This window comes from Terrapene carolina, unplaced genomic scaffold, assembly GCF_002925995.2.
Source record: "Terrapene carolina triunguis isolate 2854851 unplaced genomic scaffold, T_m_triunguis-2.0 Scaffold130, whole genome shotgun sequence".
NCBI lineage: Eukaryota > Metazoa > Chordata > Testudines > Emydidae > Terrapene > Terrapene triunguis.
In genome coordinates, this window is record NW_020664481.1 from 21,655,671 (window position 1) to 21,668,772 (window position 13,102).

The 13,102-nt window shown below is 48.6% G+C and overlaps 1 protein-coding gene across 2 annotated transcripts in view; it reads right to left on the reverse strand.

Annotated features, from left to right (window-relative positions):
• Positions 1-13,102, reverse strand: part of CPNE2 (copine 2) — a 183,781-nt gene that overhangs the window by 95,042 nt on the left and 75,637 nt on the right. For both annotated transcript variants that reach the window (XM_024213992.3, XM_024213991.3), the window contains exon 4: positions 9,761-9,835. In XM_024213992.3, the coding sequence (XP_024069760.1) occupies positions 9,761-9,835 (75 nt within the window). The remainder of the gene's footprint in view (positions 1-9,760; positions 9,836-13,102) is intronic.

Below are 13,102 nucleotides of genomic sequence, written 5' to 3' on the forward strand. Positions count from 1 at the left end.
AGCGGACGAGCATCTGCCGAAATGCCACCGAATTTCAGCGGCATTTCGACGGCGACGCCTCTGGATGATGCCGTTTGTCAGCGGCATTTCGGCGGATGCTCGTCCGCCGCCACGGTCCTCCGTGGCTCATCGTCTGGCGCCCACCAAACGAAAAAGGTTGGGGACCACTGCTCTAAAGACTCACGAGCAGCAGCTCTAGTGACCTGGGCACTGCACTCCCATTGGGGGGCTCCGAAGCAGCAGCACGTCACGGGGGAGCCTCCACTTACCGGGAAAACCTTCAAAGCCGTCGCAAAGCACTTAGAAAAAGTCCCTTCCACACGGGCCCACGTTAGCTAAGGGGGTTACAGGGATGGGAGCTGTGGTCTTCCTTGTGAGCCGTGTCACGGAAGGGCAAGCAAAGGGGGCACAGAGAGGGGTGAATAACTCACAGGTGCAAAGCAAGCGATTCAGGGGCCTTGGATGGAAAACCGGAGCAGGGATTTCCTGCCCTTTCCCTGCTCAGGCCTCACTCTAAGCCACAATAGCCACCACATCCCGCTCTGCACGGGAGGAGGGAGACTCCCCAGGAGCGGTAAGTGATGGTGGAGATCCTGGCTCCATGCAGACGCCCGGAACAGAGCACGAGGCCCCCCTCCCCCCGCCAACTCCGCTTGCTACAGCTGGGCAGAAAGTTTCTCCTCCCCACCTCGGCCCCCAGGAGCGACGACCCACGTAGGCGGCTTTCGTGCTCCGTTCTGGGGCTTCACGTGCCTCGGCTGCAGCAACGCGGACGCCTCCAGCCCCGGCACTGCTGACGGTCCGGCCACGCCAGCCTCCAGCGAGGCACGAGGCTCCTAGATCAAAAGATGAGACCAACCGATATGGGACTAGGGAACAGCCTGGATCGTAAACCCCTCCCGGCAGGGATCCTCCTCCTCTTGCTTCTTGTACAGCGCCAGGCACGGTGCTGGGGCCTTTGTAATATTTATAAATACGTCAGAGGGGCGGGGGGGGGTTAATATCAGTAATTTGCTGATTAGTACATTGTTTCACTGATACAGGTGTGAGCAGCCATTGCAGCGACGGGGCGGTGCTTTCATCCGGGACCTCGCAGCACTTTACAAAGGGGCATTAGTCTTATTAAGCCCCTTTTACAGGCCAGGGAAATGAGGCTCAGCCAGGGAAGTGCTGAAAGCCACACCGAGTCGGGGCAGATCCAGAGGGAGAATTTCCAGCGGTGACAGACTTACCCACACGAGCTTGCATCAGCTAGCACGCGAAAAGCAGCGCAGCGGGGTGGTGAGATGGGGTAACCGCTCAGAGCACAGTCCTGGGCTGACGCCCTAGGTGCGCACTCACAGCAGCTAGGCTGTGCCGCCCGGGCTACCCTGCATCTGTCAGTGCACTGGTGCCATCAGAGCTAGTACAGACAGGGCTCCAGCTGGGAATTACACTCCAGCTCCAGGGGTCCGTCTACACTGAAATCAACGACCGGCGGCACCACAGCTGGTCTGGGTCAGCTGACTCGGGCTATAAAATTGCACAGTAGATGTTAGGGCTCGGCCTGGAGCCAGAGCATTGAGCCCCCGGGCTCCAGCCCAAGCCCGAACCTGAATGTCTACACTGCTATTTCTAGGCCCATGAGCCCAAGTCAGCTGACCCAGGCTCTGAGACTCGGTGCCACGAGATTCTTTATCACAGTGCAGACATCCCCTCAGACCCCTGCCCAGATCACACTGCCCCGGTAAAGCACCCAGGTGTCTTGGCAGCGGACATCAATATAAATGTAGAGCCCGACATAGGCGCTGACTCTGTGGGTGCTCAGCACCCACCAGCCAACCACCCATCAGCTGTTTGGCGGCACCCAAGGCACCAAATATTAGCACATCAGCTGTGACAACTCCAACTGCAACAGGTGCAGGGGCAGAGATCTGAATCCACATCTCCTGCCTCTCAGGGTCATGGAGTCCAAGGCCAGAAGGGACCACTGTGACTATCCAGTCTGACCTCCTGTGTAACACAGGCCAGAGAACTTCCCCCAGATAATGCCTAGAGCAGGTCTAGAAAAACATCCAGTCCTGATTTAAAATGGGCAGCGATGGAGAATCCACCACGACCCTTGGTAAGCTGAGCACCTTAATCACCAGGCTAGAGAGACGCTCGCTCTTTGGCCCAATGAATATTTATTTATTTATGCAAAGTGGAACAGCTTGAACAGCAGAGATGGAGATCAACCCATCCCCAAATAGCCGACGGCCTGACGGTTAGGCTGCTCAACTGGGAGAGGGGAGAACTGAGTTCAAGTCCCAACTCCAGAGCAGGGATCTCCCACATCCCAAGCGAGTGCCCTGGCTAAAGGGACAGGGACGCTCACACTCCTGAAGCTGTCCCCGAACAACTTTGTCCCCAGCCAAAACTAATCGGGTCAAGTTTGCAAATAATTTCTGGTTGACCAAGCCTACATTTTTTTCAGCAAATAAAACTATTAGTCCAAAAATGTTTGCCCAGCTCTAGGTTAGAGGAAAGCACTCTTGAAAGGATGAGCTAAGTGGATATGATATCTAGATCCAAACACAATAGGTAGAGTACGTATCCCAGTTCAACATACCAGTGCTACCCAATGCACCTGGTAGAGCGTGATGCACCAGCCACACCGGTGAATAGGCCAGGGATGTCCTAACACACAGAGGCCGACAGGCCCAAGATGCATGAGATACCGAAAGTATCTCTGTCCTGTTTGCAGGATTTGAGACTATTTCAATGCATGCACAACCCAAATGAACTGCTGGGAATCCCAGTTACCCGAACGGGGACAGTAATATCTTCCATCTCTCATGATTCCTTGGGATTCTCAAAATCACAATTTATGCACATTCCCTTGCAAGTCCCCTGGCTCCGGCACTTGTAGAAAGACGCCCATGACTAACCAATCTGCTCCTGTGCACAACTTTCTAGCGAAATCAGAGGGCGAAGAGGCTGACAGAACGACAGTGAAAGGGCTAAACAATCCTTTATGCCTATGTTGCAGCTGATGTATATTTTCTCTTGATAATGACCAATGAAGGAAAACAGAAGCCCGCTGCCCATTCTGCTAGGCTGGATCATATCCCTTCTTGACAATCCAGAGGTACCAGTCAGAGTATTTCAGTCTCATATTTGGCAGTATGCTACAATGTATGAGGCCCAGTTTGAGACAATCCATGAGGCACAAGGTACAGGGACGTGTCAGCCAGAGATACTCTTCCCAAAAGCAGCAAGAATAAATCCAAAGGACAGATCAGCACGCAAACGCAGCTCTGTATTTCTCTGAGCTGGGCTACAGGGAGTGTTCCCTGAACGTATTCCAGATTGACACTAAGTCAAGGGCTGGAGAGTCTCATTCAGTAAGGAAAAGCACAGGGAATAAACCCAGCCTGAACCAGACTGGTGACACGGGCTGGTAAGACGTGTTAGTCTAACTTGCTTGCAGTCATCTGGGAGAAGGGATCTACTGTATGATACAGTGCAGAGGCTACTGGCTAATGTAACATCATCCCAGCTGGGGGTTCTGTTTGCCACATGCCAGACTGGCCTCTAGTTCTGGCTCTTTTAAAAAAACAATAATTTATGTGAGTTTTGAGCTGGCGACAGCACAGGATGGACTCTCCTAGAGATCCAAGTTCTCTGGTCGCTCATGAGACGTACCCAGCATTGGCAGCAGACAGGACCCAGAACTCTAAGGGATTCCAGTCTCCATGGCAGGTCAGTCTTGGCCTTTTCCAAAACCAGTGCTTTTTGGGATGCCTGCTCTTGGTGTAAACCTGACCCTTGCTGGATGGGACTGGCTCTCTTTGGATACTTTAAAAAAATCCCAGCTCTGGTCTCAGGGATGTGAACCTCTGCCCATTACTCTGAATTAGACCTACCAGAACAATAGAGAGCAGCAGACACATTCTGCAGTCACGCTCCTCTTAAACACAACATTAAAATAAATGTCCTTCCAACTGCTAGAATGTTTCCCATCAGATTCACGCACGATACCGCCGCTAGCTTCCTTTTGATTCTCAACATCATCCACACACACTGGAAATTCTTCCACACCTTGAACACAAGGAAGGGCCTTTGTCAATGCACAATTTGCAACAGCCACCCAAATCTTTGGTTTCCAAGGACAACCTTATCACACATGGGACACTTTGCACGGGGCCATTTATTTTTTAAAGCAGCTTCTTTAATCATCTGAATTTCTCTATTTACTCTAAACATGATTTAGGCATTAAATTCCTTCCCCTCCACAAAAACCTCACGGGCCAGATCCTTTTCAGTGGCCCTATGGTCTAGCCGTTTAGAAGGGGATATCAATTGCTATACACTTAGCAGTAGGCCTGTGTGAACACTGGACTGGGATGAACATTTTCCTATGAATATTTGTTAGAATGTTGGAATCCATCACTCCAGTCGTATTTGTGTTCCCTTTGGGTCTGCCTTTCCCGAGTGTCTCCACTGGGTATTGCTGGCACCAAAGCTCGTGGAAAGCAAACCTGAAGTGCCCACTCTCAACGGCTTGCAGAAAGCAAAGTTAAAACAGCCTAATTCCCATGAACGATTACACTGGAAACAGAACGAGTGAAGAGTTGCACTCAACCAACCAGATCACTCGTGAGCAGAACTGGCCGGGAATTTTCCGACGACAGTGTCGTTGGATGACGCTGGTTTGTCAAACCTGAAATGTTCTGCGAGAATGGTTCAGGTTCGATGGACTTTTGCCAAGTCCCAGGCAGGGCTCTGAGAGAACTAAGTCAAATTTTGAAATATCCCAGGAACCAAAAATCCCAAATTGCAGCCAGTTCTACTCGTGACTCCTAGAGTTCCCAGCTCTGATGCCTACAAGCCTCGGGACATTGGCCAAGTCACTGGGGGTGGACATTTCAAAAGCACCTAAATGATTTAGGAGCACATGTTCCCGTGCCTTGCAGTGGCACAGGTATTATGAGGATGCTGGTGCGTTCCTGAGTGGAGAATGGCTCAGGATGTGTGAGAATTAACAGGGATTGTGCTCCTCAGTCACTGAGATGCTTCTGTAAACCCCGTCCTTAAACTCCATGTTCCTCAGTTCCCCATCAGTCACATGGGGAAAATAACTGCTCATGAGACGGGGGACGTGTAAGGACTGGTTAACGTTTGGGCCAGCGCTTTGAACATCTGAAGCACTCAAGATAACTAAGTGCTGCCCTCTGCCAGTGGACCTTCTATAGCCACCTTCCTTCCCCACCCCCACCCCCTACCCCCACTCCTGGACTGGCGATTGGCTGCGCACACGGCGGGCGATCTGGGCAGAGATGAAGACCTCTTCCGACACAGTCAATAATTCCTTTCAAGCTGCCGATCAGGAAGGGAGACGAAAGCCCTCCGCAGCACAGTGCATTCACACGGGCTCTATTTGCATAACGAAGCAGCCAGCAAGGCCGCTAGTCTAGTCGGGCAGAAAGGAATGTGGAGATTCCGACGCGGCGGGGACCCTCGGACGCACACAGAACCGGAGGAGCAGCGGGAGGGCTGGCAGGGCTGAAACAGAAAGAGCTCCCAGACAGCGACCAAGAGCTCCGAGAATTAAAGGAGCAGCCCGCTGCCTCGGCAAATACGCTAACATATCCCTGCTCTATGTTCCATTAAAGACAACTGCTCTCCATCTCCCTAGGAACACCCAGAAATATGGGACTCAGAACCGGGGAGAAGAAACAATCATATTCCGAGATACCTGGGATATAACTCATACTAGAGTAAAAGGGGAGGGATAGCTCAGTGGTTTGAGCATTGGCTTGCTAAACCCAGGGTTATGAGTTCAATCCTTGAGGGGGCCACTTAGGGATCTAGGGCAAAATCAATACTTGGTCCTGCTAGTGAAGGCAGGGGGCTGGACTCCATGACCTTTCAGGGTCCCTTCCAGCTCTAGGAGATAGGTATATCTCCATCTATTATTATATTAAAAGCCAGGTAGACAGCGCCTAGTCGCCAAGCAACTACCTACTGCTCAGGTAACATGCTGGCTCAGGGTTCTGTGTCACCTCTTCACAGCTGGTCCAGAGGATAAGAGCCTACTACTGCTAGCAGAGTTAATCCTTTAGGCTAGGTCTACACCACCACATACTTTGGCATAATTTACGTCGCTCAGGGGTGTGAATAAGCCACCCCCCTGAGTAACGTAAATTACACCAACCTAAGCGCCAGTGTGGACAGCGCTATATTGGCGGGAGAACTTCTCTCGCAGACATAGCTACCGCCTCTCACGGGGGTGGGTTTAGTATGCCGCCTCTCCTGTCGGCACAGAGCGTCTTCACCAGATGCGCTACAGCAGTGCAGCTGCACCGATGTAGCGCTTCTAGTGTAGACGTGCCTTTAGTTCAAGTGGAAGACGCCTGTGCTGTTTGTGCTGAAGATCCCAAATTCAATCCCCACAAACATGGTGGTGGGGGAGTTTATATTAAGAGGGAAAATCCGAAGAGACAGGACCAGCATTTGACATTAACATCTCCTAGAACGGCCTCAGGCACTTCTAATGCATTCACCACTTTTACGGAAACAAGACTTTCTTTAAAAAGTTAAAGGGACACCACAGGTCCAAACTTTTATGTTTTGTGCAACCTAATGTTTACGAGAGCCAAAAACAGTAGGGTGTTTTCATGTTACTGTTTATGTGGAAGATTATTGCATTCCAGCGTTTGCCATGCTAACACTGCAACACTGTTTAAACACTGCAGCATTATGTCTGAGAACCAGAAAGAGAAACTGACTAGAAGCAAAAGTTAAGTTTCAACTAGTTTATTTTCACCATCCAACCTGATTTAAATGCAAAATAGTAAATTACATAAATTGTACAGAGTGAATTAAACATTTAAAACCCTTTCAGTTTTAGTAATCCAAGGTATTAGCAGGAAATAAGGAATTATTTTTTGAAACAAATGTGTTTTTTTAAACTTGACAAGTGACCTTTTAATCTGGCTCAATTCTTCCAAAGTAAGTGCCAAGCGCAGGGTGGAGAGAGACTTAATCAGGAAAGACATATGAATCCCGTACTGCTCATTAATTTTCCCATTGCATTTTCTTTCGCCTTTTAAGATTTTTTAAAAAGGCCCCAGAAGCAATCCTGGCACCTTCAGTACCAGGCAAACTGGTTGAAACTATAGTAAAGAAAAGAATTATCAGGCACATGGAGAAGAGTCAACATGGCTTTTGTAAAGGAAAATCATGCCTCACCTATTTATTACAGTTCTTTGAGGGGATCAACAAACATGCTGACAAGGGTGATCCAGTGGATGTAGTGTTCTTAAACTTTCAGAAAGCCTTTGACAAGGTCCCTCACCAAAGGCTCTTAAGCAAACTAAGCAGTCCTGGGATAAGAGGGAGGTTTTCTATTGGATCAGTAACTGGTTAAAAGACAGGAGACAAAGGGTAGAAATAAATGGTCAGATTTCAGACTGGAGAGAGGTAAATAGTGGTGTCCCCCAAGGATTTCTACTGGGATCAGTGCTGTTCAACAGATTCCCAAATGATCTGGAAAAAGACAAATGGTGAGGTGGCAAAGTTTGCAGATGATACAGAAGTACTCAAGTTTCAGAGTAGCAGCCGTGTTAGTCTGTATCCGCAAAAAGAACAGGAGTACTTGTGGCACCTTAGAGACTAACAAATTTATTAGAGCACAAGCTTTCGTGGGCTACAGCCCACTTCTTCGGATGCATAGTGGGCTGTATCCCACGAAAGCTTATGCTCTAATAAATTTGTTAGTCTCTAAGGTGCCACAAGTACTCCTGTTCTTTTTGCAGAAGTACTCAAGATAGTTAAGTCCAAAGCAGGCTGTGAAAAGAGTTACAAAGGGATCTCACAAAACTGGGAGACCGGGCAACAAAATGGCAGATAAAATTCAATGTAGATAAATGCAAAGCAACACATATTGGAAAATGTAATCCCAATTATACATACAAAATGATGGGGTCTGAGTTAGCGGTTACCACTCAAGAAAGATCTTGGAGTCATTGTGGCTTGTTCTCTGAAAACATCTGCTCAATGTGCAGCAGCAGTCAAAAAAAACATCAGTGTTAAGAACCATTAGGAAAGGGATAGATAATAAGACAGTAAACCTGAGAACGCCACTATATAAATCCATAGTACGCCCACCACCTGGAATACTGCATGCAGTTCTGGTCACCCTGTCTCAAAAAAGATATATTAGAAATGAAAAAGGTCCAGAGAAGGGCAACAACACTGATTAAGGGTATGGAAGCTGTTCCATACGAGCAGAGATTAAAAAGACTGGGACTGTTCCGCTTAGCAAAGAGACGAGGAAGGGGGAATCTGATAGGGATCTCTATAATCATGATTGGTGCGGAGAAAGTGAATAAGGAAGTGTTATTTACTCCTTCATATGACAGAAGAGCCAGGAGTCACCCAATTAAATTAATAGGCCGTTTAAAACAAACAAAAGGAAGTATTTCTTCACACAATGCACAGTCTGTGGAACTCTTTGCCAGAGGATGTTGTGAAGGCCAAAACTACACCTCTACCCCAATATAACGCTGTCCTTGGGGAGCCAAAAACTCTTACCGCGTGATAGGTGAAACCGCATTCTATCGAACTTGCTTTGAACCGCCGGAGCGCGCAGCCCCGCCCCCCTGGAGCGCTGCTTTACCGCGTTCTATCCGAATTTGTGTTATATCGGGTCGCATTATAGTGGGGTAGAGGTGTATAACAACTAGATAAGATCATGGAGAATAGGTACATCAACGGCTATTAGCCAAAATGGTCAGGGATGCAATCCCACGCTCTGGGTGCTTCTAAGCCTCTGACTCCAGATGCTGCAACTGGACAAACAGGGAGTGGATCTCTTGATGATTACCTGTCCTCTTCGTTCCCTCTGAAGCACCTGGCATTGGCCACTGTCAGAAGACAGGATATTGGGCTAGATGGGCCACTGGTCTGACCCAGTATGGCCGTTCTTATGTTCTTTTAATGTTAGCGAAATCCTGTTACCATCTTACCAGTTTCTACAGTGAATAGCAATACAGACACACTGCAGCAGCCACGCTTAGCCATTCTTTAGCACTGTTTAAAACCAGTCTTAATTTCAATACCCTTTAACCACCTCACGTAACACAGAAGGAAAAGCTCTTCAGCTGGACTGTTGTCACCCAGCTGAAAATCTGACAGAGCTCAGCTCTAACATTTAGAAGAGCCAAAGGTCAAAAACCAGACCTAAATCTACCCTCTTCATGTAAAGAAAAGATTGCTACATATACCAACAATGGGAAAGCCACCACCTGGGGGGATTGTGCATCAGGCGAGAGATGCTGTTGCTAAGAGACCTGTTGCTAAGTTGTAAGTCCTGTCCTCTTACTACAAATAAAACCACTGATTATCAGCAGCGTAATATAATCAACCCATTTATCTCAGTCTGTTTCAGGGAGGTTTGGAGAGAGAGACCATGTGCATAACAAGAAAAGCATATTACTTCGTACTTACCCAGAGATTTAGATTTTGTTATTTCAGTGCCCCCGGGAACCCAAGTAAGAGAAGGGCCCCATTGTACTAAACACTGTACAGACACGTAGCAAGAGGCAGCCCCTACCCCAAAATGCTTACAATCTGAATAGACAAAAGCTAGGAGAGGAAACGGAAGCTCAGAAAGGTGAAGTGACTTGTAGAAAATAGAACTCAGGGGTCCCAATCCAGTGCACTATCAAGCGGACCACACAGTGTCTATTATCTATATTCCCACATGATATATATAATAAATCAGTAACTGTACCGTTATCATCCCCTTTCCAGCCGGCTTCCCATTTCCCAGAAGTAGTGTTCTTGTTATCTTCTTGCTTGAGACAATCTAAGGAAGCCACAAAAACCAGAGATGTAATGGTCTAAATGATCAAAAACAAAGTGAGGAGGAATTGATCACTGCCTAAATTAGCTAATTCCGGTGACATGTTCACAGTCGCAGCTTTTCAAAACGTATCTTAAAAGGACCACAGAGACACAGTACTTGATTAATGTCACCATCCTCACCAACGCACATTTGCATCAAGTTCTTCCTTCCCAAAGCTCTTTAAAAGCATAGGCCTTGCTCCTGTTTTATGCAAAACACCGTTGGCCCCTCCTAAAGTCTAATGGCGTGTGCTCGACAGCTCACAGGACTGGGTTCTTAAACGATATATTCAGGAAAAAAAGCTCACCCCACTCAAAATGCAGCTGTCTCTAGGGTGGAACGTGGCAGCAGTTAAACGGTGCACAGCAACACTACCCAACACTTTCACTCGGCCTAAAGAACGTAGTTTGAATCCAATTCAAACTACGGGCCATATCCTCAGCCAGTGTAAATGGGCACAATTCTATTGAAGTCAATGGAGCTACAGTGATTTGCACCAGCTTAAGATACAGACTTACTTTTTGAACTCCTCCTCTTCGTTTTAAATAACTTCTTAGAAGCATGACAGTAAAATTTCTTTCTCTGCCAGTTTTGCTCTTCCGTTGATGACTGATTTCCTCACTACCTAAGGGCACAATCCCGCAGAACACTAGGCATTCCCAAACTCCTGTAGTTTTCAGGGGCACTTTGCATTTTGCCTCAGCGGATCCCAAACGAGGAGCAGCGCTGATCATACTAGGAAGTGGCTATATATTGTATAATTCCCTGTTCTCTCCCTAAGAAGCCTGAAAACTGCCATTCGGAAGCTGAAATAACCCTCTGCAATCTACTCAGCCGCAATACGGCATTATGTGTAATTTGAGCACTAGCAGCAGCATTAGAGGGAAAAATTCACTTAGTTAAAGTGCTTTCCTGCAATTTCCAGCTCCGATCCTAGGCCAGAGCAGTTTCCACCCAGATGAGATAAGAGATGGTGGCACAGGTCTAACTGGATTTTATCCCGGATTCTCAGTCGAGCTCACGGGAAAGGCTTCCCCCCCTCCGGAAGACAGACCTCTCCTCTAATTGAGGAAGGAGATATTAAAGGCAACAAGTATCAGAGGGGTAGCCGTGTTAGTCTGGATCTGTAAAAAGCGACAAAGAGTCCTGTGGCACCTTATAGACTAACAGACGTATTGGAGCATAAGCTTTCATGGGTGAATACCCACTTTGTCAGACGCAACAGTAAGGGCTGGTCTACCCTGAACATTTACATCAGCATAGCTACATTCCCCTAGCGGTGTGAAAAATCCACCCCCCTCAGAGTCACAGCTATGCAGCCTAACCCCCAGAGTAGACAGCACCAGGTCAATGCAAGAATTCTTCCATTAACCTAGCAACCGCCTCTTGGGGAGGTGGATTCACTACTGTGATGGAAGAACCCCTCCTGTCGCTGTCGTGAATGTCGACACTGAAGCGCTGCAGCTGTGTAAACATAACCTAAGTCACAGCCAGGTCTCATCGCATCAAGGACTACAGGATTTTCCTTACAGGACCAGGCCATCATTCCAGCGAGTCTGGTATCTTCGCTCCAGCACTGGCCAAAAGCGACTGCTTCAGAGACAGGCAAAAAAACCTCCGTGAAACTAGGCATTTATGTAGCACTGCACATCGGGGGTTAAAAGTTGCTTCCTGACCTGGCAGGCTGGCTGCTTGTGCCCTGAAGCATGAGATTTGATCATGCCTCATAGTTTTAGTTCGCATGGCTGCAGAGGTGGTTGGGGTCATGGAATGAAACAGTCTTCCCTTTAAATCCAGCCGCGGAATTAATGAGGTGCAACAAAACACTCCAAACTAATCTGACAGAGCTCTAACACAAAAGGGAAATTAAAAGGGGAAGTCAAATGCTTTTTCTAGTGGCTCTTCAGAGCCAGGTTATCTGTACCTAAGGCAGCTTCCTGTCCCTTCTAATAGCTGCCCGGACCTCAATACTGGGCAGGTTTAATAAAACCCTACAAGGGCAAAAAGCAGTGATCAAAATCCAGTGAAAGAAGCCACCACCCCCCTCAGCTGAGTTCGTGAGCCTGACACTCCAGTGCACTGCATCTTGTCTAGTCAGTTACACCAAAGCAAGTGTTGCCACTCCAATTTGTCCCCATGATTATTCTGGGCTGCCAGATCATCACAGCAACAACCCGCTGTCCACTGCGAGACCATCAAGAGCCACAAAGCAATTGTGCTCCAGCAAGACGCCCCAGTCAGGGGCTCGATTCCAGCATTAATCCACCAGGTGCAGAACACACACAGCCAAGTTAACTGGGTATAGCCAGGAGCTCACAGCCTTGTTGCAACCCTCTCTTTATGGCTGGAGGGAAGGGCGATCCAGAAAGTTTTCACGGTAACATTGGGCCCCGTTGGGGAAAAAAAGGTTGAGAATCACTAACCTTAGTTAATCCGAACATCAGCTGGTGCTCAGAGTAGTTTGTGTTGAATATGTTGGGTGTTTTTTCTTTATAAGAGGCTTTGACAGAACTGAACAGAAAAATGCTCAGGGGAATCTAAGCAAAACAGGGTGGCTTTTTTTTTTTTTGGAGGGGGTATTGAAACATTGCTGGGGGGCAGGAAAACAGCACTAGGAAGTGAAAGTGACTATGAACAAAAGGAAAGCGACTGGTCTGATGTCACCCTTCAAGCGGAATTATTTGTATTGCGCTAGTCCCTACGAACCCCATTGTGCTCGCTGCTGTATGTGTAGGCCAGGCCGACTCTAGAAACCCTTGCCGATGTAGCTAAGTGGCCGGGGTGCAATTTTTTGCAATATTTCTGTAAGGTTTTTCCAGCAGCGTAGCTGCAGTTATACCAGCATCAGGGCCAGTGCAACCACTTAGGCAAACTAGGCGGCCGCCTAGGGCGCCTAGTGGTTGAGGGCGCCTAAAAGCCCGCTCAGACGAGGATGTGGAGTGGAGGTGAGCTGGGGAGGGTGCGGGGAGGGCCGCCCACAGTAACGGGGGGGGCACACAGGGGAACCGCTCCCCGCCCCAGATCACCTCCACTCTGCCTCCTCCGCTGAGCACACAGCCCCCGCTCTAATTCTTCTCCAATCAGCGCCGCAAGCCTGGGAGGGGAGGAGAATTAAAGCAGCACCGGCATGCTCAGCGGAGGAGGCGGAGCGGAGGTAAGCTGGGGCGGGGTTAGCTGCCGTGGAGGGGGCGGGGTTAGCTTCCGCAGGGGGGCTCCCCGGGCGGGGTT